General features: G+C 42.6%; 2 protein-coding genes across 7 annotated transcripts; both read right to left on the bottom strand.

The window, feature by feature from the left end:
* Positions 1-1801: 1801 nt before the first annotated feature.
* cacng6b (calcium channel, voltage-dependent, gamma subunit 6b) lies at positions 1802-9862 on the bottom strand. The gene is made up of 4 exons (XM_072679067.1): positions 8440-9862; positions 5166-5240; positions 3958-4095; positions 1802-3828 (listed from the first exon to the last, which is right to left on the bottom strand). Exons 1-4 carry the CDS (start codon positions 8792-8794, stop codon positions 3605-3607), a joined length of 792 nt encoding a protein of 263 aa, XP_072535168.1. The 5' UTR covers positions 8795-9862; the 3' UTR covers positions 1802-3604.
* Positions 9863-15917: 6055 nt separating this feature from the next.
* u2af2a (U2 small nuclear RNA auxiliary factor 2a) lies at positions 15918-26870 on the bottom strand. Of its 6 annotated transcripts, none has more exons than XM_072680600.1 (12): positions 26343-26870; positions 25774-25918; positions 24033-24139; positions 23358-23509; positions 22909-23025; positions 22187-22325; positions 21280-21306; positions 21079-21158; positions 20855-20977; positions 20618-20710; positions 19738-19989; positions 15918-18884 (listed from the first exon to the last, which is right to left on the bottom strand). In XM_072680600.1, exons 1-12 carry the CDS (start codon positions 26389-26391, stop codon positions 18750-18752), a joined length of 1419 nt encoding a protein of 472 aa, XP_072536701.1. In that variant the 5' UTR covers positions 26392-26870; the 3' UTR covers positions 15918-18749. The 6 variants fall into 6 exon arrangements, with proteins under 6 accessions (XP_072536701.1, XP_072536702.1, XP_072536703.1 ...); XM_072680601.1 differs by having other exon boundaries at positions 20624-20710; XM_072680602.1 differs by lacking the exon at positions 21280-21306 and having other exon boundaries at positions 21079-21176.
* Positions 26871-26921: the final 51 nt, after the last annotated feature.

Genomic DNA, 26921 nt, shown 5'->3' with positions numbered 1-26921 from the left:
AACAGAGAGAGAGAGAGAGAGAGACATAAACAAACTGAACAGAAAACAGAGAGAGAGAGAGAGAGAGAGACATAAACAAACTGAACAGAAAACAGAGAGAGAGAGAGAGAGAGAGAGACATAAACAAACTGAACAGAAAACAGAGAGAGAGAGAGAGAGAGAGAGAGAGACATAAACAAACTGAACAGAAAACAGAGAGAGAGAAAAGGTTTGGGAAACTGACAGGATGCAAAAAAGGTTTGCACTCAGTTGGTAAATTAGCGCAAAATATATAAACACATTAATTACAGTTTTAAAAAGATCTAATCAAATAAAAATGATCAAAAACACATGCTGTCATACGTCATTTACATTTCACACAGTATAAACGTCTTTCACACAGCGCTTGAATAATAAATAACGTATGATCAGTGTTAGCACTAGCTAGCCTAGCATATCCTAGCTGATAATCATATCATAATAATAATTTTTCTCATATATATGTGTGTGTGTGTGTGTGTGTGTGTGTGTATTTTTGGTTTGCAGAGTGGTTTTAGGCTAACCGATTCATGCTAACTAAAGGATCGATTTATGCTAACTAAAGGATCGATTTATGCTAACCCCAGTTGAACAAAGCTATTGTTTAGCTGTAAACTAGCCAGCTAAAAGTGAACATGCTAACCAGCAAATGTATCTTTCATCTAAATCCACCAGGCAGCTAATGTTCGGAGGTTGACATTTTGCTATCATCTACTATGCATGTCTGGATCAACCGTAAAGCATCGATGAAAGCTGCCGGTTTCGAACGCTGGCAGCAAACTGCTAACCGCTGCTTCTGAGGTAAAAATGTTCGGTTTCTGAGTGAATGTTTGTAATACGTATCAGTTCTGACTGAATATTGATCATTTTAAAGCATAAACTAAATATCTTTTACATTACTGAGGCAAAATGCCTGGTTGTGACTGAAGATTGTAACTAGCTAGCTAGCTAACTAGCGTAACCGCTAATTAACCTTTTCAGTTGTTAGCATGAGAAGCTAGCTAATGTTAGTGTGGATAGTAAGAATTTAATTACCATGAGGAGCTCCACCTTTAAAATAGGCTAGCTAGCTATGTCAGCTTTGATTCACTGCTAGCTTCACTAGCACATTTGGTGGCAATACTCCTTTAAAATAGACTAGCTACGTTAGCTTCACTGTTAGCAATCCTAAATTTGGCCACAATACTCAGTTAAAATAGGCTAGCTATGTTAGCTTCGATTCAATGTTAGCTTTGCTAGCACATTTGGTGGCAATACTCAGTTAAAGTAGGCTACAACTTAGGCAGTTAGCTTCGATTTAGCTATGTTAGCATATCTGACTGGAATTTGGCTCTTCAAACTGCTGCTACCAGTAAAATCCAATCTGAATCTGATCATCTGATCTGTTGTTATTCGTATTATCACTTAAAATATTAGTAAAATATGAATGAATGTATATGAATGAATATTTGTATTATTTTCGTATATATATACAATGACTCTAACTTTGCGAAGCCTACACACAGACACTGAACATTAAAACAGATAAATATTAGCATCAAAGCTTTCGTCCCAGACACATGTAGCGGGTTTCAGTGCTGGATGTAATTTTATTTTTATAATTTTATTATTAATAAAAAAGCCTCTTTCCCTGCTAGTGCAGATACTTTTGTTCGTAACGTGATACCACTCAATATGTCTATTGTTATTATTTTAAGTGAGATGAACACACCAAGTATGTAAAAATGATGTACAAATATAATAAAACTCGCAAACAAGTAATTAGCTTTAATTAATTTCAGCCAAGAACATAAAATAAGCGCAAATACACTCTTTTAAGCTAACAGAAGCCTCGTTAAATAGTGTATCATGGTGTTGAAAAAAGGTTTATTGCACTCTAATCACAGTATAAGAGATAAAATGAGAGATAAAAAAGTAAATAAGTAAGTATAGGGGTCTCTAACTCCCCCTCAAACACACATACACACATACTTTTGACTGAAATATGCTAAATTACATTGAAAATTGTAGATTTTTCTATCTAGACCTGTTTGTAGGGCCAAAAAAGACGGATAAGCCTAAGCTAAATCAGAGGGTAATCAGCATTGTAACCACCCAACAACCTGCTTCACATGTTCTCAAAGGTTCTACGGATGTCCACTACGAAATACCGCAACACGCTAATGCTAATTAGCTAACAAAAAGAGCATTTCAATGCACCAGACGATCTTACTGCTCTTCGTTTATCCTGTAAATTGTAGCGAACCAAGAAAACAATGAAAATCCGACTCTGAAGTTCTGAAGTAAACCCCTCGAAAACCCCTCTGTAGAACGGGAGCCCGCTAGGAATGGCTTCAGATGTATGCTAAACGTAATAAAATGTACAGTAAGTAGACGCGTTGTGAAAACATGGTGAAATATGAAGGAAAGTGGACGTAACTTCAAATGCTGTGGAATGTTACATTGTCAGAACTGGGTTCTGCAGCGAGCACTACCGGCTGCTGCCAGTTCCAATGCTAACATGCTCAGAAATGCGAGGCTAACGGAGGCTAACAGAAGGTAAAAATGCTACTTACTGCTACTTTTCTAGGAGTTATCTCCAAAACGCTTCCCGTAGGAACAGTTCAGGGACATATTTGAGTCAGAAATGCTAACAGCTAACCGTTCCTTTTAGCATAATGCTAATTACAGCAGTGTAATTGGTGGTTGCCACCATGTTAGCATACCCAGGTGCTCGACTCTTTTAAAATAGGCTGTGACTCGGACAGTTAGCGTTATTTTCTGGTTAGCATATTAGGTTGCGCTAATCCATTGAAATCGGCTACAATTTGGACAGTCAGCTTCATGAATTCTTATCAGTGTTAGCATATTTAGCTAATTAGCCCCTTAGCTCCCATATGGGGGCCTACGAAGCTCCTAAGGTGACATGGTGGTACTGCCAATAGAATAGGACTCTCTGGAGCAGATAAACACTTTAAGATAAACCTATTGGCACCATGCTGCCGAATGCCAGGCGTGGGCTAGAGGGGTGTATATAAAGCCCCCCAGCATTGAGGAGCTGTGGAGCAGTGGAGGAACTGTGCTCTCTGGAATGATGGTGATGGTGCTCCATCCGTTCTGAGATTATTTGGCGAGCTGGGGATAAAAGGAGGTGGGGTGGTGATCATCATCCAACATCCTGACCTCACTAACACTAGCTCCTTGCGCTGAATGCAATCAAATCCTTGCAGCAATGCTTGCTCCAGAATCTAGTAGAAAGCCTTCTTTTTCTCTGGACAGTAGAGACAGTTACTCCAACAAAAGCAGGATAAACTCTAAAGAAACAGTGACTGAGCAGGTGTCCCAATACTTTTGTCATTTTTAATAAAGCCAATGTCTTATTAAAAATGACCACCATTTGACCTCAGGGGCTTCGTAGGGACCTAAAATGCAACAAAGGCAATCAAAGCCATTTAAGCTCAGGGGTATTACTGGTGACCCAGTGCAGTGACCTCCAAATGTTGACTCACTACGTCAAAAAATCGTAAAAGATGTATACCTCGGCCTGTCTTGTCACTCTGTACATTTAAGCAGTTTGTCAGGTTTGAATAAAACGTCCTCCAGGCCTCTAGGGGTTGCTGTTTCTTTTCTGTCCTGTGCATTTATCCAGAGGATTGAAGGGAAGGGACAGCAACAGGAAGAGAACGCCGCCCAAGATGAGGATGGCCCCGGCCGAGCCGACACACGCCACCGACCAGGACAGCTCGTGGTGCAGCGGGATGCTGTGGTCGCTCGCCAACAACGACAGCACCGATTGGTGGAAAACTATGATGGACAGTAAGATCAGAAGGCCTGGAAGGAAAATGGGGGAAAGGGAGAGAGGAACTGAACCGCTGGGGTTTAAGTAACTGAGACAGGACCAAAAGTGTAGCAAGCAAACGTTAGAGGAGCCCTCGAGAACCCTCAGTGGGCGGAGCTGACCTGAGATGAGGAAGCAGACGGCGGCGGGCTTCAGGAGGAAGGGAACACTCTTAGTGAGAGACATGGTGATACACACAGATCCCATCACCATCAGAAACAGGCTGAACACGGCCAGCATCGCAGAGGCTAGACTCAAATCTGAACCAGAGAGAGAGAGAGAGAGAGAGAGAGAGAGAAAACAGAGATGAGATGAAAGAAAAACATATACAAAGAAAAGAGGAGAAGAAGTGATGAAAAGAGAGAAGATAAGAAGAGAGAAGAGAAGAGAAGATGAGAAGGAGAGAAGATCAGAAGATGAAAGGAGAGGAGGAGAAGAGAAGAAAAGGGGAAGAGAAGGAGAGAAGATCAGAAGAGAGGCGAGGGGGATGAGATGAGAAGATCAGAAGATGAGAGGATAGAAGATCAGAAGAGAGGAGAAGAGAGGACAGAGGATGAGATGAGATGAGAAGATCAGAAGAGAGGCGGGAGGATGAGATGAGAAGATCAGACGATGAGAGGAGAGAAGATCAGAAGAGAGGAGAGGGGGATGAGATGAGATGAGAAGATCAGAAGATGAGAGGAGAGGAGAGAGGATGAGATGAGATGAGAAGATCAGAAGAGAGGCGAGGGGGATGAGATGATATGAGAAGATCAAAAGAGAGGCAAGGGGGATGAGATGAGATGAGAAGATCAGGAGATAAGAGGAGAGAAGATCAGAAGAGAGGAGAGGGGGATGAGATGAGAAGATCAGAAGATGAGAGGAGAGGAGAGAGGATGAGATGAGATGAGAAGATCAGAAGAGAGGCGAGGGGGATGAGATGATATGAGAAGATCAAAAGAGAGGCAAGGGGGATGAGATGAGATGAGAAGATCAGGAGATAAGAGGAGAGAAGATCAGAAGAGAGGAGAGGGGAGAGAGGATAAGATGAGAAGATCAGGTGATGAGACGAGAGAAGTTGAAAGGAGAGAAGATCAAATAAGATGGGAGAAGAGAAAAGAGATGAGATGAAAGGAGAACATATACAAAGAAGAGAGGAGAAGAGAAGTGATGAAAAGAGAGAAGGGGAGGAGAAGAGAAGAAGATTAGAAGAACAGACAGGAAATGAAAGGCAAAGATCAGAGAGAAGAAGATGAAAAAAGAAAGGAGAAGTGATCAGAGCTGGAAAAGTGAGGAGAAGGATGAAGATGAAGGGAATGACTGCGATGCAGATGAAGGATGAAGATCTTACTTTTATTTGTTGTTTTGTTGAAAATGGTCGCACTCTCCCCCGTAGTGTAGAACTTAAAGTACGTACAGTTGGATTCTGAGAGAGGGAGAGAGAGGGAGAGAGAGAGAGAGATGTAGGGTGAGGGGGAGAGAGAGATGTAGGGTGAGGGAGAGAGAGAGAGAGAGAGTGAGAGAGATGTAGGGTGAGGGAGAGAGAGAGATGTAGGGTGAGGGGGAGAGAGAGATGTAGGGTGAGGTAGAGAGAGAGAGAGATGTAGGGTGAGGTAGAGAGAGAGAGAGAAATGTAGGGTGAGGGAGAGAGAGAGAGAGAGAGAGAGATGTAGGGTGAGGGAAAGAGATGTAGGGTGAGGTAGAGAGAGAGAGAGATGTAGGGTGAGGTAGAGAGAGAGAGAGAGAGAGAGAGAGAGAGAGAGATGTAGGGTGAGGTAGAGAGAGAGAGACAGAAAAATGCACTTCATCTCTGCTGTAAGGCCTGTGAGGGTCATTCTGTATTAATGCGCTACGAGGACACAGTTAGTCTTGCATGTGTGAGAGACACACACTCGCGCACACACTCGCGCACACACTCGCACACACACTCGCGCACACACTCGCACAGAAGCAGATGGAGTGGGAGGGAACATAAGAAGGCAGATGGAAAAGGAGGATGACACAGACGGTTGGGAAAAGAGAGGCTCATGTTTTGGAAAACTGAATATTCCGCGTAGTTTTTGGGAGTGGGACGTCCTCCGTAGGGTCCAGTCGATACATCGGTCAGCTGATCCCGTCGGCCGATAGTAACATCTTCCTGAATATGCCCCAATTATTCCTTTCTGTCCTTCTGTAACCCAACATCTGAATAATGCCATTGATGTCAAATCTATATGCAGTGTCCCAAAAATTGTGGACACCCATTCTAAGAGGCAGCACATGACCCTAAGGTCACCATGCCCAATGCCGAGTGTGGGCTAGAGGGGGTGTAAAGTCTCCTTCTATTGGGCTATAGGGTTCTCCAGAGTGATGGAGGTCCATCAGTACCTTTGGGATGAGTTGGCGTGGCAGAACGAATCAACCTTCTGATGGTTTTGTGTGGCTGAATGCAATCAAATTCTCCTTGCAGCAATGTTTGTCAATTTTGTGTAAAGCCTTCCCAGAAGAGTGGAGGCTGCTACTGCAGCAAAGTTGGGCGAACCCCCTATTACTACCCTTGAATTCAGGAAAAAGAAAGGGTGTCCAGATACTTTTGGCCACACAGCGTAGCCTGACCACTGAATGAAGCTAATTCAGCGATCATACCAGTATTTGCATTGTGCTAATTAGTGGCTACTCCTAAACTACTACTAACCAGACCACTCAGTAGTGATGTGAACCACCCTGGCCTACTCACACGGGGGAGGCAACATCAGAGCTTATTATTTAAATTTTTAATGTCTCTCTCTCTCTCTCTCCCTCATACACACCCACCCCCACACACTCTCCTTATGCTGTAAGAGCACTTTTCCCTGCAGTGAAGATGATGATGGTGCAGTTGTGGGTGCGCTTTAATATTAATCCCCCCTTTTCTGAAATAAACTGCCGCAAAACAGGAGCCAAATGAACCTACAACCACCCGGCGCCGATCTGTCAGAAAGGCTGTGATTCTTCCCTTATTGATCAACAGACCAACAGTGCTGTGATAATCAATATTAGACTGGAGAATGTACATGGATCAGTATGTATTACAGAGAGCATTATTTTATCAGTATGTATATGAACAATGTACACTGAACATTATATTAGCAGTATGTATTACAGTGAGCATTATTTAATCAGTATGTATTACAGTGAGCATTATAATATCAGTATGAATTATAATGTGCATTATTTAATCAGTATGTAATACTTTGGACAATAATATTAGCAGTATGTATTACAGTTGGCATATCAAATTATCAGTATGTATTACATTAAACATTATAATATCAGTATGTATTGCAGTGAGCATTATTTAATCAGTATGTATTACTTACAATAATATTAGCAGTGTGTATTACATTGAACATTATATTAGCAGTATGTATAACAGTGAGCATGATTTAATCAGTATGTATTGCAGTTAACATATTTTATCAGTATATATTAGTGAGCATTATTTTATCAGTATATATTAGTGAGCATTATTTTATCAGTATGTATTACAGTGAACATTATATCAGTATGTATTACAGTAAGCATTATTTTAGCAGTACGTATTACATTGAACATATATAAATGAACATTATATAAGCAGTATGTATTACAGTTAACATTATATTATCAAATCTTCAGTACGTAATACAGTCAACAATTATGTTACCAGTATGTATTACAGTGCAAATTATATTAGCAACTTATCAGTATGTATTACTTTGAACAATAATATTAGCAGTATGTATTACAGTGAGCATTAGGTTGTCTGTTTAAAGTGAACATTACCAGTATGTATTATGACCAGGATGTATTAAAGTGAACACTGTTATAGATACTGTATGTTTTACCAGTATGTATTACAGTGAGCATTATTATAGGTATATAAAGGTGAAAATTACATTATGATTTCAGGAAAGGAAAGGATTGATGAGCGCCTGTAAGCGAGGCTGTGTGGGAAACAGAAATGCGCTGCATAAAGGGTGACGATGAAGGTTGTGCAGTTTTTCCAGGGTTGATGAGGTACGTCGCCTCTTTAAGGCTAATTATGCGTGTTGTGCTGGAGCCTGCTAACCCAGATGCATACATATGCGTATTGTTACATAATGCAGCAGCTCACAGATAAACCAGCTGCATGCTATTATTGTCATTATTAGTAATATTAGAACAATCATTTTGTATAATTTTGTGAAATTATAGAATTACAGAATGATCAAGCCATATTTAGCTTGATTAGCACATTTTATTTAAATCTCCCACAGATTAGATCAGCCTCGGCCCACAGATTTGCATCTGCTGACCTCATACTTCATATGCCAGGGTGAGAACGCTGTTCACCACTCTTCCAAATAACATGCTCATGTGAGGCCTATGTGGGTAGCCCAACTGGGAACCAGAAAGTTTGGTCTACAGGTTCCACGCTGGCCCCACTTATGGATACCCACATGGGTCAGTGGTGGGACCAGGAGGGTTATAAACTGCATATGAGGCCTAGATGAGACCCGTGTGAGATTAAGGTGGGCTGCCATCTACCCAGCTGGAGAGAACAAGGCCAATTGTGCTCTCTCAGGCTCCGGATGCCGATGGCAGGCAGCACGATCGGGAGTCGAATTGAAAGGCGATCAGCTCACCTCCAGGTAGTTCAGCAGGTCCGCAGCTCTGCCTCTCCGGGTCGATGTCCATCACCCACAGGGTTCTGATGCAGCTCTTCCACAGGCCGTAGTGGGCCATCTTGCAGGTCTGGTTGTTCTGGAAGTGTTTGGGCTGCGAAAGCTCCACCCAGAACTCCGTCCCCAAACCCAGCACGGTCAGCACCACGCCCACGATGGCCACGAAGAACGCCAGCTTTATTTTCCCCTCCTGGCTTTCGCTCATGCGAGGGGGCCTGGCCCTCTTAACCCCCCGGCCTCCCATACCCCCTGCTCCGCCAGAGGCCACGCCCATCCGCCCCTCGTCCTCCTGCTGCATGAAGAAGTTAGACCACATGGCTAAACTCTGGGCTTTGTATGCAGTTCTTGATTTTCGGGTCTGTTGTAAGTATTTCTTTTATTGTGTTATTATTAAATTTTGCCTCCCATTATTGATTGATTTCACATCACATTGGATTTATATTAATAAATGATTCATTCATAATTATAATAATGGCGAAAAATCATCATCAGGCAGAGCTTCTGATGAAGGATGGATGGATGAGCATTGGGCGGACTTAAAGGACGACCCTGAAAACAAAGAAAAAGAAAAAAGAGGGAATGTCAGAAGATCAGAGGGCTGCGTGGTTATGCTAATGCATCTCCATGGTTACACTAATGAGTAGCATATGCCTGTTCCCATGGTTAAACTATTCAGAATTCATTCTGCTATTTCTCTCAGGACTCACATCATCAATAAGGTCCCAGTGACCCAGTTCCACTGGCAGCTATACTACATATCCTACATGTCATAGCACTTCCTCCACCATGTTTAACAGATTGCGTGGTACACTTTGGATCAGAAGCTCTGATTCCGTCTGCCTAAAGAATCTTGTTCCGGATCTGATCAGGCTTATTTACATGGTTTCTATCAGTCTAATTTGAGCCTTGGGGATCCAGCGCTTTCCTCCATCTCCGGTACATCTGCAGTAGTTGGGAAAGAGGCGGTGGCTGACCTCACATGTATCGGAAGTAGCATGCGCTAGCCTTCACCCTCTCAGTGCAGGGAGCATCGCAAGTGACTGGGGGAGATTCCTAATTGGGTTGGTTGGGCAAATGGCCATCTTAATCAAGGAGGCTAAAGCAAAATGTTCTTTTTTAAAAATAAATAAATAAATAATAAATAAGGCAATATGTCTACACTCGTGTCCATGGTTACGGCAATTCAATTTCTAGGCTACATTTAGTTTTTTCATTTTCAGTATTAATAAAAAATATTTTATAAATATTCAGTACTGCCAATAGAATAGGACTCTCTGGAGCAGATAAACAAACATGATCCTATTGCCACCATGCTGCCTAATGCCAGACATGGGCTAGAGAGGGGTATAAAGCCCCTCAGCATTGAGCTGTGTTTTCTGGAATGACGGTGGAGCTCCATCCAGTACTTTTGGGATGGACTTCACTAACTCTAGCTCTTGTTGTCCAAAGCAATCAAATCCTCACAGCAATGCTCCTCCAAAATCTAGTACAGACAGTTACTCCAACGTAAGCAGGAGAAACTACTTTCGATATCCTTGCTTTCAGAAGAAACAAAGAACAATGAGCAGGTGTCCCAATACTTTTGTCCACATAGTGTAGGTCCTAGCATGCATGGAAGCAGGTTTAGCAAAGTTCTCACAGCCCCAAAGCCTCCTGGTTCTCAGAGTTCTCCTCTGTGAAGTTTGCAGGTTATTTTCATAACTGATCCAGTCGGCCAAGATCAAGCCCAGCGTTGGAGGCCTGATCCGTGGAAAATGCATCACGAGCCAATAATACCCCCCGTACCTTATCCCGTTCACCTATTTTTACAAAGCCCGCGGCCGGCCAGCCAGCGTACGGTTAATGCAGGTCAGCCGGAGCACGGCCTCGGCATTAGAGCCGGCCGACCTGCCTCGCTTTACCTCTGAGCGCTAACTCTCCTTTAGCCCACAATGTTTGATCTGAGCTAAGTGTGGACCACCCACATACCTACATATTACACTGAGCCTGAAGTGTGTGTGTGTGTGTGTGTGTGTGTTAGTAATTCTTAAACTAAGATGAGAGAGGGGTGATTTATGGAGGATTATATGACTTGACAGAGCGACAAGACTAACACAGCAGAGAGAGAGAGAGGCCCTGTCCCATTACTTGCACCCCTGCACCCCTTGTTTGTGTGTGCGCAGGGCTGGAGGGTGTCCCATTTCTTTCAACTTTACCAACAAGGGTGCTCATAAGTACCCCCTATGAGCACTATATGCGACCCTCTCGTAAGTCTGCATCAGCACCCACGTTCCAGTGTGATCCTGAGATGTTCCTCACATAAACCAATCACATAAAAAACAGAGCTGGGTCGAATCCAGGGTCATGCTGCCTGCCAGGCCATCAGCAGCCGGAGCCCGAGAGAGCACAATCGGCCTTGCTCTCTGCCCTGGTGGGTAGATGGCGCTCTCTCTGCTCCCACACCTCTACAGTGTGGTGCTGGTGAGGGTGGTGATGAGTGTCTGCCGCTGATCGTTGTCCATGTCAGCAGCCGCACAGTAAAAACAGCAGCACCTGCAGTGTCAGTCGCGTCGTATGCAGGTGGAGGGACGTGAGGCGAAGTGTGTCTCAATTCGGCTCCAACCTCTCAGAGACCTTTTCACTCGCCCTTTGACAACTCCTTAAAAGTGCACTTTCAGGAGGGGCTTAGGGCGAGAATTGGAACAGGGCCAGAGAGGGTAGGGGATGGGAGGTGTTAATTCGCTTGTGATTTGCTGACTGACAGGAAGGCTTAAGTCATTAGCAATGAGAGTTACAATCATGACCTTGTTCAACACACACACACACACACGCACACACACACTTACAGCTGTGTGTAGTAACTGTGTAGAAAAAAGGATTTGTGGTGACTCAGGGCTAGTTCTCCAACTTTAAAACTAGCTGTAGCTGATAGCATTGATAATTTACCTCAGAACTAGCTGTAGCTGTTAGCATTGATAATTTACCTCAGAACTAGCTGTAGCTGTTAGCATTGATAATTTACCTCAGAACTAGCTGTAGCTGTTAGCATTGATAATTTACCTCAGAACTAACAAAGCTGTTTAGCAAACCATACAACTAACTGTTAGCATTGATAATTTACCTCAGAACTAGCTGTAGCTGTTAGCATTGATAATTTACCTCAGAACTAGCTGTAGCTGTTAGCATTGATAATTTACCTCAGAACTAACAAAGCTGTTTAGCAAACCATACAACTAACTGTTAGCATTGATAATTTACCTCAGAACTAGCTGTAGCTGTTAGCATTGATAATTTACCTCAGAACTAGCTGTAGCTGTTAGCATTGATAATTTACCTCAGAACTAGCTGTAGCTGTTAGCATTGATAATTTACCTTAAAACTAACAATTACAGCTGTTTAGCAAACTTTAAAACTAGCTGTAGCTGTTAGCATTGATAATTTACCTTAAAACTAACAATTATAGCTGTTTAGCAAACCATAAAACTAGCTATAGCTGTTAGCATTGATAATTTACCTCAGAACTAACAATTACAGCTGTTTAGCAAACCATAAAACTAGCTGTAGCTGTTAGCATTGATAATTTACCTCAGAACTAACAATTACAGCTGTTTAGCAATCTTTAAAACTAGCTGTAGCTGTTAGCATTGATAATTTACCTCAGAACTAACAATTACAGCTGTTTAGCAATCTTTAAAACTAGCTGTAGCTGTTAGCATTGATAATTTACCACAGAACTAACAATTATAGCTGTTTAGCAAACCATAAAACTAGCTGTAGCTGTTAGCATTGATAATTTACCTCAGAACTAACAATTACAGCTGTTTATCGATCTTTAAAACTAGCTGTAGCTGATAGCATTGATAATTTACCTCAGAACTAACAATTACAGCTGTTTAGCAAACCATAAAACTAGCTGTAGCTGTTAGCATTGATAATTTACCTCAGAACTAACAATTACAGCTGTTTAGCAATCTTTAAAACTAGCTGTAGCTGTTAGCATTGATAATTTACCACAGAACTAACAATTATAGCTGTTTAGCAAACCATAAAACTAGCTGTAGCTGTTAGCATTGATAATTTACCTCAGAACTAACAATTACAGCTGTTTATCGATCTTTAAAACTAGCTGTAGCTGATAGCATTGATAATTTACCTCAGAACTAACAATTACAGCTGTTTAGCAAACCATAAAACTAGCTGTAGCTGTTAGCATTGATAATTTACCTCAGAACTAACAATTACAGCTGTTTAGCAATCTTTAAAACTAGCTGTAGCTGTTAGCATTGATAATTTACCTCAGAACTAACAATTACAGCTGTTTAGCAAACCATAAAACTAGCTGTAGCTGTTAGCATTGATAATTTACCTCAGAACTAACAATTACAGCTGTTTAGCAATCTTTAAAACTAGCTGTAGCTGTTAGCATTGATAATTTACCTCAGAACTAACAATTACAGCTGTTTATCGATCTTTAAAACTAGCTGTAGCTGTTAGCATTTATATTTTACCTCAGAACTAACAATTACAGCTGTTTAGCAATCTTTAAAACTAGCTGTAGCACTGATAATTTACCTCAGAACTAACAATTACAGCTGTTTAGCAATCTTTAAAACTAGCTGTAGCTGTTAGCATTGATAATTTACCTCAGAACTAACAATTACAGCTGTTTATCGATCTTTAAAACTAGCTGTAGCTGTTAGCATTGATATTTTACCTCAGAAAAATCGCAGCTAGCTTTGCAAATGAACATAAGTAGTTAAATAAATACATTTAATTATTAATATTAATTAATATTAATTAATGAATAAAAAAAACACACCCCTTCAACAGCTCAAACCAAGACGACAGTCAGGGAGGTGCGCTTAAAAGTTTGGGCAGCCATACTGGAAGAGATCAATTATCATCTCGGCTAATCTCACTTACACTTCATTACATACACATACAGGCCTACTTTAGCATCCCCTGCTTACTATATATAACTGCGCCTGCTATTTTATCTGCTACATACCGTTCTGATCACCGAGTCAGATTACTGATACTGATAAATAATATAAAATCAACTAAAACTCAAAATTAGCCAAACAAGCAATTCATTCAGATTACAATTTAAAGGGGAATATCGCATAGTTTTCAAAATCCTGCACAATTAAACGGGGAAGACGTTAACAAAGTCACTCAAAGTGGGTCAATGTAAAACGCCCCGTTCTAGATAACCTCATCCAGTCAGAGCTGTGGTTCTACAGTGGAGGTGAAGGGAACCAGACGTCTGGAGCTCTAATAAAAAGAAGCTCCTCACAGAAAGTTCTTCACCTAATGGTGATGAAGACGCTGCCTGATGCCTGAGACACGGTTCTACCAGAGTTCTGAGAAGAGTTCGGCTCTAGAACCTGCTTTTAGAACCAGATCATTAAAACGGTGGAGGGATACATGCTGCAGGGCGGCTGTAGTGCGGCAAAAAGTAGTCCCTAAAGAGAACTGCATTAGTTGAGATTCTCTATTCACTATTTTACCTTCATCATCATCATCATCATCATTCCATATAAAACTCAGAAGACTCGTGTTGTAGCTGCACTGGTGGGTTTGGATATGCAAAAAAAATATATACGGCTATATTTGTGTTGTAGTCATGGCGACTGACGTCTGGTTCCCTTCACCCCCACTGTAAAGAAATCCAAGTGGGTCAAAATAAATAAATAAATAAAAAATATTCTGACATATCAGCGACTGAATTATACAGCAAACGTGGTTCTCCAGCACGCAAGCTAGTAGTACAACGTTAAACTGCCTACAGAAGGAACCCCAAGTAAAAACCTCGTAAGTCCAAAAGCCTGTAGAACATCCAGAATCTCTCAGTGCAGGAAGCTGAAGTGTGCTAGACTCTGATCTTTTTTGGATCCTCGCCTTTGGTGTAAAATAAAGCACGGCAGCTCCGGAGTGAGAGGAGTGATCTGCAGTAAAGCAGTCCAAGGGAGCTGAACCACCAACACCTCCTCGCCGGAGTGAACAGGACCGCCAGGCTGGAGCAGACGTGAAGGCCTCTCGAGAAGCGTCGTATTTAAACACTGAGAAAAACGGCTGCACACACATCTAATCAAACATACACTGCAGGACGAAGTGTGTGTGTGTGTGCTGCAAACGAGACCATACCTGATCCCTGGGTGTGTGAAGCTGTGAGGATCAAGTACCCCAGGCTCTGCAGAAAGAGGGACTGAGTGAGTATGAGACCACACACACACACACACACACACACACACAGACAGGGAGGGTCTGGGGGTCCGGGGGGTGGACACAGGGAGGAGTAATGAGGAAAATGGTTCGAGTGTGTTGGATACGTGGTCGCGTGTAAATGCTGAGGCAGGTGTGTGTGTGTGTGTGTGTGTGTGTGAGTGAGTGAGAGAGAGAGTAAGTGAAGGGGAGTCTGTGTTTTAGGAGAGTTTTGTGGGACACGTCAGATGCAGAGTGTGTGTGTGTGTGTGTACAGGCTCAGAGAAAATATAAGAGCATGTGCGTCAGGCAGCCCACATATGTTTATGTGTGTGTAGCTATGCAGGGGTGTGTGTGTGGGGTCTATTTTGGACAAGCACCTGTTAATGACATTAAGAGTGCAGGAGCTGGAGAGAGAGAGAGAGAGAGGAAGAAAATGATAGTGTGAGAGAGAGTGAGAGTGATAGCGCAAGAGTGATCGAGCCAGAGTGAAAGCACAAGAGAGAAGGCGCCAGAGTGAGTGACCGTTAGAGTGACACACCAGATGAGAGAGAGAGTGATGCAATTTAATAAACATATAATCACACACAGTCTTTTTTTTTGTTGGCTTATAGCATAATTTATGACACTCAACCCATCGCTAGACTCTGACCTTTGACCTAGTGGCCTGCAAGGGCATGCAGGAGAAGCCCAAAGCTGGTAAGGGCCAGTTAGAAACCTGAACCGGACCAGAACCCACTACATCTTAGAGACATGGACTAAGAGAGCGGACTATTAGAGAGTGCCCGAAACTCCCGGCCCAAAACCCAGTATTTATACCGAACCCAGTCAGCAGGGGGCGCTGCCAGGGACTACGGCTTACTTAAAATAAGGAATTATTGCACAAGCCAGTGTCACTGATGATTTGCAAACAGTAAACAAAGTATTGCCATCACTAAACTTTTTACTTAACTTAAAAATATCCTCTCAAACTAAAGGAAATAAATAAATTAATAAATTAATTAATTAAAACCACCAAGTTCTAGTATGAAGAACTATAGTATAGTGTAGCGCAGCATAGTCACCCAGACTGGGAAACGAACCCCAGCCTCCCACATGGTGTGGTAGCTCAGTGGCAGGTAGTGGTATCTGTTGTGCCACACTTCTAGGTTTTGTTTCCTACACACACACACACACACACACACACACACACACACACACACACACACACACACACACACACACACACCAACAAGAGGAGCTGTTTGTGCAGAAAACACGTTTGAACGCTTTGACTTTATTATGCCAAATAATTCTACTGGTCCTCGTACAACGGCATCATCGTAGTAAATCAACTCGCTCAGCTTATTACAGTTTTAAAAAACAGCAGTGGACAGTTAGATACAGAATTCATACTTTAAAAAACAAAAAAAAAACCCAGACATGTCCCCGCCCCCCCTCGCTGGGTTTGAGAGAATTAGGACAAAAAATAAAATAAAAATAAAATAATAATAATAATAATAAAAAAAAGTGAAACAGAGGAAGGGGAAGAATTAACCGAGCAGACACGTCATTCTGGAAAGAAAAACAAAGAACGAGAAAGCGAAAAGAACACGGACACAATCCTATCAAACACACGCAGAAGCCGGTTTCTGTACTGAGACTGGTCTTATATACACTGGGAGAGTCACTGGTATAGGAACAGTTTGGTGAACCGTCAAATCAACACGATTGATCTCTGACCCCAGATTCAGCCAGTCAGTCAAGACAGGTTTGGTATCGGACGTGTGCTTCTTTCGCTCAGAACAGGAGAAGCTAGGTTAACGCCGCTAACAAACACTGGGCTTAGACGGTCACCAATCTTACCTCTGTAAACACAATCTCAATATTAAACAAGAGTGGGACGTTATGCAGAGGGTGTTACTGCAGTTCCAGCCTGAATATTTAAATAGGGTCTATTTGTTTTTGAAAACAGCAACAACCACAAGTGGCGCAACTGTCTAAGTGTCGGCTCGGACACCAGGAGGTCGCAGGTTTAATACCCAGTGGCGCCACAGCAATCCCAGAGAACATACATGTCCTCTTTCTTGGACCATCTATGGGTGGGCAGGATGGTGCTCCCTCCCACCCCTACCCCACCCCATCACTCAGTGATCGCATGGGCGATGCTAGCTAACAAGCGTCTTATTAACAGCTGCAACAGAATTAGCAGTTAGCGCTATATGGTTGCTTGAAGGTGGAGCAGGATGTTATTATAAGGGTCATTTAGTTCCAGCTTAAATTTTTCCAGTTGTTTAATTAAGGTCCATCCATGCCACTGTACGTGTTTCTGTATAATGTCAAATAAATAATAATAAATAATAACAAAAAGAAAGCTAGCTGCATGTGTAACTGCCTAAGCAGCTCAGTCATCACAAGGTTGCAGGTTCAACGATCGATTTTCAAAGCAAATAAACAAACAAAAAAAGATCTTAGGCTTGTGTTTACAAGGAGGGGAGATTGGTGACAGTCCAAGCCTAGTGATATTTAGCGAGGTTAGCCTAGCATCTCCTGTTGAACACCAAAGAAGCACACGTCAGATAGAAAACATGGCTTGGTTGACTGACAGAATCTGGGGTCAGGAGTCAATTATGCTCATTTGATTTTTCACCAAACTTCTCCTTTAATGGTCTAATTTCCGAAAGCCTTTAGCAGGAAGCCTCTTCGACTCCTCGCTCGCTCAGTCCTGTTGCTAATCCTAATCTGCGTGCCAATCGAAGAGGAGTGAGCAGCAGCTTTACAGCGTAAGGAAGTGGCAGTGTGGTGAAAAACCAAATTTGCAGTTTTAACACTAATTCAATCGTATGTTGATTAGATGAAGCTTGCTTCTTCAGTTTTACACCGGAGCGACCAGGCTAATGTAGCTAACCAGTGAAGAAAGCTTATAGTGACCAGGTTAGCATGGCTCGGTGATCTCTAACAGACTTGCTTATGTGGTTCCTGACACTATATTACACACTGTTGTCCTTAAACATGGGCTACACCGTTTAGCCATGTAGCTAAGTGTGAATAAGCTTCCTGTTACTGGTTAGCGTCATTAGCCTTGTAGTAGAAATGAGCGTATTGGTGGATCAGTTATACACTATATCTTTTAATCACTGAACTCTGGAAATCAGGTGTGTGATTCAGTCCCATTGCCACAGGTGTGTAAAATCAAGCCTCTAGCCCTGCAGTCTGCCTTTCTTCCACTCATCAGTGAAAGAGTGGGAGGTTGTAAAGAGCTCACTGAACTCCAGCGTGGTTCTGTATGTAATAGGAGACACCGCTGCACCAACAACAACACGTCAGCTGGTGAAATTTTATAATTTCCTCTCTCCTAGATCTTCCTCCATCAGCTGTGAGTGGTATTATTATTATTGAACAGTGGAAGAGTTTAGGAGGAACAGCTCACAGAGAGCAGCTCAGCCACCGAGTGCCTGTCAGACCACGTAAAGGTGTTGTGTGAGTGCTGAGTTCTGTAGAGCTCCAGACCTGCTGTTAAAGGGGGACCAGCTCCCCCTTAACGCCTATGGGTTTAGAACGGGACGTCATATGAAAGCTCCTGTAGGTGGAATGAGTTGGTGTCCCAATACTTTTGTCCTTACAGTGTACTTAGGGTAAAACTGTCAATACGTCTCCCTACCTTCTCAAAAATGAGCCAATGAAAACACGTCGAGTCGCTGTGTGCTAACATTCAGGTTTATTTTTAAAGGCAGGCCTAATCCATTCTTTTTTTTTTTGGTTTCTTCACTGAAATGTGTCGGAAGGTCACTGTACCGCACCTGAAGCCCTACGAGAGTTACATTTAAAAGTTGTTAGCATGGATGGCGGCGAGAAAAACAAACAAACAAACAAAAAGGTATAAAACCCAATTATAAATCATACCAACCGATGACGGATGGGTGTACAGTGAGTGTACACCTACACCAGTGTTAACTGTTATCCTAAAAACCGTTCACTCCCCCTCATGAACCCTATGACCTACAAACCACGACAGGGACAGTGGACTGGAAACACCACTCACTCCTCTTCCTCTTCATCTCCCCCCCCTCTCTCTCTCCCCTCCGCCAAGTTCCTCTCTCGCTCCCTCTCTACCAGAAGTCTCGGCGGTGGTAGGCGTCTGGGTCGCAGTATTTGGTCACCACCACTCTGTTGGCAAACTTCCTTCCTGTGAGTCCTTGCATGGCCTTCTGAGAGTCAAACACCGACATGAACTCCACAAAGATCTGCAGAAGAGGGAGACAAAGGCAGACAAACAGAGAATCAACAGCGGCAGACAAGCTTTCGCTAAGCCTAAAATCTGGACGTGAACACAGCGGCGAGGGTTGAAGGACAAATTAGATGATAAAAATCAAAGAACCATGATTGATCTCTGGCCCTAGGTTCAGCCGATCAGCCGAGACATGTCGGGTATCTGACATGTGCTTCTTTAGTTCACAATCAGAGATGCTAGGCTAACGTTGCTAACAAACAATGGAGTTGGGCTGTCACCGATCTCGTCTTTTTGCAAACACATGCCTAAAAATGACATTCTCTCTTAACCAGTCCCTCAGAACTCCTCCAGATCTTCACTGGTTTGGTATGGTGGAGCGTACGCTACCACTCTGTGCACTGTGGTCCAATTTGGAAGTACAACACCACACTATGCACTCCAACGTGGGACTTAGGACTATGCAAATAACAATGTAGTTCCAGCTTAGAGGTTTTTCTTTTAATAAGGTCCATCCATGCTGATTTACTAAACCAGTCAGTTTTCATTGTTTACGTAGCGTACTGGTCAATTTACAAAGATTTTAGGTCTCTATTTACACAGATAAGTCCAGTATTTGTCAGAAACGTTAGCCTAGCTTCTCCCATAGGAAACTAAAGAAGCATCAGATACCAAACATATCTAGGCTGATCGAGAAGATCTGGTGCCATTAATTTTTCACATTTTTTAAAAATTGAACAGTAGAATCTAAAAACATTAACTTATCTTGACCCCCCCGTTCCCTTCTTCATAAAACTGCATTTCTGGAGATTTTCATGTTCTTGCACCACAGCAAAGATAGTGGGTGCGAATGTGAATGCGTGCCGCACCTTCCCCGTGCCGGGCACCTCCAGGCCGTCGACCGGTCGCGGAATCTCGATGCTCTTCACCTGGCCGTATTTACTGCACTCATCTCTGACATCCTCCACGATCTCCTCATACTCCTCGTCGTCCAACAGCTCCTCAGGGGACACCATGTTCATCAGGCACAGGACCTCAGTGGGGATTCCTCCCATCTGGTTCATGGAGCTGTTCATCAGGCCTGGAACCTGCAGCGTCACCGGCGTCTGGTTCATACCGGTCTGCGGAGGGGGAGGGGGATAGACGGCAGTAGTTAAATGATACCATCACAAATTCTAACAATACTACTGATCCTGCATCTAAGAAATGTAGAAAATAATTACATTTAATGTAATAAAATTATTAATAAACTAATAAAAACTGTTGAGTTTTTAAGACAAGTTGTTGAAAACTTGTCTGAGTGTATGACTGATATTTATTATTTTTGACTGGATGTCCAATTTGCCATATTCTTATTTTATTAATTTATTCGGATTATTCTTGATCCAGTTCCTGCCTATATAGTATGTTTGCACAGACAGCTATTAAAAAAACATACATTTTTAATGTTAATTTATTTATAAACCTCAAATAAATCAATAAAAATAAATATTTTTGAGGTTTGTAAACAAGTGTTTTTAGAGAATTTCATTTTTGCTAATATTAACCTATTAAAATAGGAACAGGATCAAAAATACTCATGTACATGTGAAGTTTGTACATTTTTAATATTTTAAAATATTTTTAATATTTTAACTAAAACTTACAAATAAGGTTAAAAAGTATTTTTATTATTAAATTATTGTGACAAATTGTGACATGATTTCCCCCCCATAGCCCACCCATAATTGCAGACGCAGGGACACTTACACCCACCAGCGAAGTGTTCTTAGACCCAACACTTGCTCTCTGGACGAGGAGTTTCTTGTCACCCAGCTGCATGCCATTGAGTCCGGCGATAGCCTGTGGAAAACCGAAATAAGGGCGTTAAAATGAGCGTACATTCGGCCACCTTACCTCCTCGAAAATGGGCAATATTGTTTAAAGACCAGTCTCAGTTTATAGTTATAATTATTAGCATTTAACCAACGGCACTCTTCTCATCACCTGGTCGCTGATGTTGACGTCGACGTATTCACAGAAGGCGTAGCCTTTCGAGAGGCCAGTGGCGCTGTCCTTAACCAGGTTGAAGGCTTTTAGAGGGCCAAACGATGTCAACAGCTCCTTCACCTGGGACACGATGACGGCAAAACAATCGTTCAGGATGATAACAGTCACCAGGGTCGGCCAAAAACAGACAGACAGTCACAACTAAAACTAACACAGCCAACCTGATCGTCGTTGAGGTAATTAGGCAGACCACCAATGAAAAGCTTATGAGCCGAGTCGGGCACAACGGTAGAGACGACGCCTGGTGGGACAGAGAGACCTTCACATTTATACAGCAGTTAGTTCCGGCCACACTAACTGATGGTGTAAAAAGTGTTCTACCTGTGATGCTATATCTGATAACAGCACGTTTTTCACCATACCTGCATCACTCTGCTGACCTCTGGTTGCTAAGGAACAACAATGAGTGCTTTACTCTAAACTGCTGGAACTACTTTTTTGGGCAAATTAAATATTTCCAATATTTAAAAAAACAAAAAAATTCAATTTGAAACCATGGCTGTGTTCACATTACCAGCTTATACTTTTTGCCTAATTGTGAACCAGATCTGATTTTTTTTAGCACTGTGTGGACACAAATCAGATTTTATTTGGCTTATTGTGAACCAGATCTGATTTACTAGTACTGTGTGAACACGTATTTGCATTTTTTGCGAACCAGATCTATTTTTTTTTTAGCATTATGTGGACACAAATCAGATTTTATTTGGATTTTTTATTTTGTGAACCATATCTGATTTTTTAGCACTGTGTGAACACAAATCAGATTTTATTTGGATTTTTTTTGTGAACCATATCTGATTTTTTAGCACTGTGTGAACACAAATTAGATTTTATTTGGCTTATTAGAAACCACATCTGATTATTTTTTTTTTTGTCCAGTGCTGTACAAACACTAATCTGATCTGAAACATTTTCATACATGTGACTCAGACTTGGTATATATCTAATCCAGGACTATCATCTTTACCACAAGACATGGATCACATAAATGTAAACCATCCAGTCAGGGAGATCAGATCTGAACGCAAAATCCGAATTGAGCATAAAGGGCTTCTAATGTGAATGCAGCCAATGTGGTTTATTTAGAATATGGCTCTCTTCTTTCTGTTGCTATAAAAAACACTCGAGGTGGTGCGTTATGGTCCAGAACTTCACAGCTGTGATGGTCTCCACTGACCAAATCACAGCTGTGATGTTATGTGATGTAGCACACTCCCTCCTACTTCTACCACCAGAGCTAACTGGCATTGCTATCCTAAAGCTCACCTGGCACGTAGACGCTGGGGTTTTCGCTCATGCCCGGCAGAGGCTGGTAGTCGTGCGGTCGGCGGATCTTCAGACTCTGTCCCTGGAAGATGATGCCATCAAACGCCATGGCCTGCGTCGTCTCATCCACCGAACGGAACTGAAAGAACACCAGAACTACAACTCAGCCTCCCAACAACCTTCAGTCTCCGACCTCAACACTTCAAAAAATAACTTTTAACAGAGTTTAACATTCAATTAAAAGCTGCATCTCAGCCACTTTTCATAAGCATTACAAGATCAGATCCTTATCCTGACCACGCCACTTCAATGAGAACGGTCAGTTCTTACTTTGATAGGCTGAATCTTTGATGTTCACAAAGCACGTAGTTCATTCTGAGACAAAATACAGGAGAAACTGCTGTGAAATATTATTTAGTTTACTGTACTGTTCCAGACTGTAAATTCAAGTCATCAGAACCACCCATTAATTAGACATCATCACGGCCCAGCAATACTCTGCAGTGCCTGGACCCCGATGATTGCCACTTGCAATGCAATTTGATGGCAGGTGCTCAGCTCTCACAGTGATTACAGTGTGCTGTCCATTAATTTCAGATAAAAGCTAAAAGCCAGCTGGTCATTTTGGCTGCTAACAAAGAGGTCTTTCACACAAAGTATCCTTTTTTACCCAAATCTCAAACCCAAATTCGAGTTTAGTGAGATGGCTTGTGCCGACATACCTCCAGGAAGGCAAAGTTTTTGTCCTGGTTGATCTGCACAGCAAGCACTGGGTTGCCTGGAGCTTGAGTCAGGCCACCAAGCCGCATCTGCGCGTTGAAGAAGTCCATCATAGACTCCTGCAAAAACATAAAAGACGGTATCAGCTGCGTTTAAAATAAGTAAAATCATTTAAAAAAAAAATAATTATAAATAAATAAATAAAAAAAATCTGACTAGGGTTAGTGGTTGACCGATACATCAATCCGTTTAGGTCCTTTTGGCCAAAGCAATGATCACATCTTACAGAATATTGTACTAAATACCAGTGAATAAGTAATAACAAAATAAATTTAAAAAAAATTTAAGTATATATATATATATATATATATATAAATATAAATAAAAGGGAGAGAGAGAGAGAGAGAGAAAGAAAAAGATCAATGGACCCAAATACATCAGCATAGCTCACCTCTGTGATGCCAAAAGGGATGTTCCCCACGTAGAGTCGTCGAGCCTGGCGGGTCATTTGGCTTCCCACGACAGGCACCGGAGTCGGGGTCACGGCCAGACCCTCGGGGGTCATCGTGGGGAGAAGGGCAGTGGCAGGAATCTGACCAGCGGCTGAGGACAGAAGACAGAAACGCCTGTTTCTAAACCGTCTTGTGAGTCGGTGTGCAAGTACATCTATTTAACACTCAACACCACAAATGGAAGTGATGGAGAGGGCTGCAGATACTGTGATTTTGAAAAATAAAAATTGAGGAAAACAATCATAGTAAGAAAAACAAAAAGCACAATATTCCTAAAATCTGAGAAATAGGAAAGTTGATTTTTTAATCCGATCAGATTGGTGGGATCTGATGAGAGTATAAAACTGCCATCTAATGGTCGGGGTTTAAACACAACACGAAATAAACCACCGCCTGCCACCAAGCCTTACATCTAACCTACTCTTTAATAATCAATGCGGTCGATTGATTATTATCGATACAGTACTGCAAAACAGAATATCACAATACTACTTTGATATATCGATATTCCCTTACACCCCTAACTAGAATCCAGTCACAGCATGAACTGCCAACCAAAAAGCTGCTGATATCCACCCATCACGTCCTCACGTCTTTGTCGACGCCGTTCTCACCTTGCATGGCTTTGTACTGCATGGGCGTGATGTGTTCGAAACCAGGCGGAGGAACGTCCCAGTACTTCTTCACTTTAATCTTCTTCTTCTCGCGGTGTGGAGAGCGACTGTGAAGACAGACAACATGCATGATTCACACACTGCGTAGTGGAAAACACCACCGTCCTCCTCCAGGGAGACTGAGGTTCGATTCCCATCCCTCTACACCAATGAGAGTCCTCAGGCAAGGTTCCAAACTCCTACACTGTTAGAAGTCTAAGATCCTTGAGGGAGGAACTTTTGGAGGACCTTCAGTTTGAAGCTGAAGAGGAACCTGTCAAACCTTAAGATGTTCCTCCAGTTTCAAACTGAAGAACCTCCTAAAGTCCCTCAAAGATCTTAGAGTTCTAGCAGTGGACCTGTGTAACGAGATTCGCATGTAAAGAGCTCTGGACGAACGAGTCGGCTAAACGCAGAACATGGAAACGCAGCTTTGGCCGCACCCTGCCTTACCTGCTCCAAAACACCACACACCATGATGATCTCATGGCCAGACTTGCTTCTCAGATGTGTGTCAGCGGGCTCAGATCAAGGTCAGATTTTAGATGGATTTCTCACGGATTAGATTTTTCGCCCTACTTTATCGGGGCTTGATGAACGAAGCCATTGGATTTACACTGACGTCATTCATCTACATGCATCGCTTCCATACGGGTTTGAGAATGTGGGAGTCAAGAGTCTTACCCAATGACTCTCATTAGTGTAGAGTGGTGTGCTTGACCAGTCGGGCAATCAAATCCTAGGGTGGTGTTATCCACTACACCACACCAACCTTAGGAATTAAATGTTTACAAACTAAGCTGCTGATTATTACTGATATTCACTGAAGTTTGCCGATTCTCAGCTAGGTTTCTCTCCAAAGGGGTATTTCACAAAGCTGTCCAATAGGAACTCCCCTCAGTTTCTTCTATTATTAGGCAGGCTAGACGAAGAACTTGTATGTATTTATGTATGTGTTATATTACATTCATACAATACGTATACATTATATATTGCTCCGACAAACAGCTCCATTTTTACAGTTCATCCATCTTAATAACGCAGCATGCTCACTTCCACCCTTATCATTTTTCTTAATAAGTGTCTGTTTACGTGAAATTATTCGCATCACTGCTGTAACCCTGCAAGTATCCATCAGGATCAATAAACAGCATCTGTTTTAAAACGAAAATGAAACTATCAGGGATAACAGCAGATGAAGTGTCCCAAATCCAATTTTTTTGCTACGCATGTATTTTGTTTAAGCTGTTCACGCTATATTTTTAACGCTATCTGAACAGTTAACGCAGTTCTTTACGTGAAGTTTCGGTTTCATCCTCGCCAGCATCACACAGGACGCGTTCGAGCTCGACGTAAAAAAGCGCCAATGCTAAAAACTTCGCTTTCAGGCTTTTCATTTCCCTTTCACGCTGTTGCTGCAGCGCCCTCTTGTGTCCACGCTCAAATTTCTTTCGCAAATGTTTCAAACATCGCGATATCAAATATCTGCCTTCTGATTTAGCAAAACGAGCCTATTTTACATCGACAGACAGTCAAAAGGAGATTCTCAAGCTCGGGAGGTGTTGACTTTTGGCGTACATGGCTCCAAAAATCTCCGTCAAAGCCAGAAGTCGAGCCAAAGGTCTACTCAGAGGCGTGAAACTTAGGCAAGTGGTGAGTCAGGATTCGGTCAGTATTGGACTTGGACTTCAACCCGGCGTACCTCCGTCTGTGTCTGCGGTCCTTGCTGTCGGCATGGCGATCCCGGCTGCCTCTCCTCTCCCTGTCTCTGCTCCTCCGCTTCCGGTCCCGGCTCCGACTCCTCGAGCTGCTGCGCCGGTGGTGCTTGTTCTCCTTATCTCTGTCAGCTGGAAGCACAATTTTCGTATATATTAGAAATGTTGACTCAGGACATGCATGTGAAATATTATGCATGGGTGTATGCATGTGAATATGCATATGCAAGCATACTGGAGATGGTGCTGTAACTTGGAAGGTAGGGTGGATTTAGGGGGTTGTTGGTGATGGGAGTGCAGCAGACAGCTCCAGCTGCTGTGCAGCTTAAAACCAGTGACACATGGGCTGCAGCTTTAGCTTTATTTGGCTTCTTGTTGGAATTTTTCCGTTCCACCTTAAATGGTGCAGCAGTCCCATTCTGGCGCCTCAGGCGCCAGAATGGGACTGCTGCACCATTTAAGGTGGAACGGAAAAATTCCAACAAGACGTTGCCGAACCACAGGCCAACTTTAGGCTGTTATTTGGAAGTCATATACACCTTAAACAAGAACCTACCTTGTTTATTCTCCGTCAGCTGTCTCTCAAACTCGTCAAAATCTGACATTTTGCAGTTTCGGACTCCAACCCGCCGCCGGAGCGAGAAGAAAACGAGCTAGCACTAGCGGTGGCTAGCCAGCTAACGAGCAGCGACTACACACACACGCCCCAAATACAACAGAAAACGGCTCTAATGAAGCTTAATCTGGACCAAAACCATCCGAACCGGCCCTTAAACCCCCGAACCTGTTTACCCTCGATATATCCAGCAGGTCAGAACCAGCGGCTACACGCTAACGAAGTCCACACCGATACAAAGGTTAGCATTAGCATCGGATAGCCAGCGTGTGCCACAGTTTCAAATAACGGCGGTCCTGCAAACGTTCCCGAACCGTCCGGCCCGTTAAAGGTCCATTCGAGCTCAGTCAGCCCTGCACTAATTTAAGTGCCACAGCGGGGTTTTGCATGCAAACGGTTTCCTCCAAAAATAAACCCAAAATCTCAGCTAAAGCCCCCCCAAAAAAACACTGCGCTGGCTAGCTAAGGTCAGCAGCCACGTCCGGACCCTTCCGGGGCAATTTCACATTAAAAGAGGGG

Source organism: Salminus brasiliensis, chromosome 5 (assembly GCF_030463535.1).
Source record: "Salminus brasiliensis chromosome 5, fSalBra1.hap2, whole genome shotgun sequence".
NCBI lineage: Eukaryota > Metazoa > Chordata > Actinopteri > Characiformes > Bryconidae > Salminus > Salminus brasiliensis.
The sequence above is the reverse complement of the archived record's forward strand: the minus strand, read 5'-3'. Positions and strand labels throughout refer to the sequence as shown.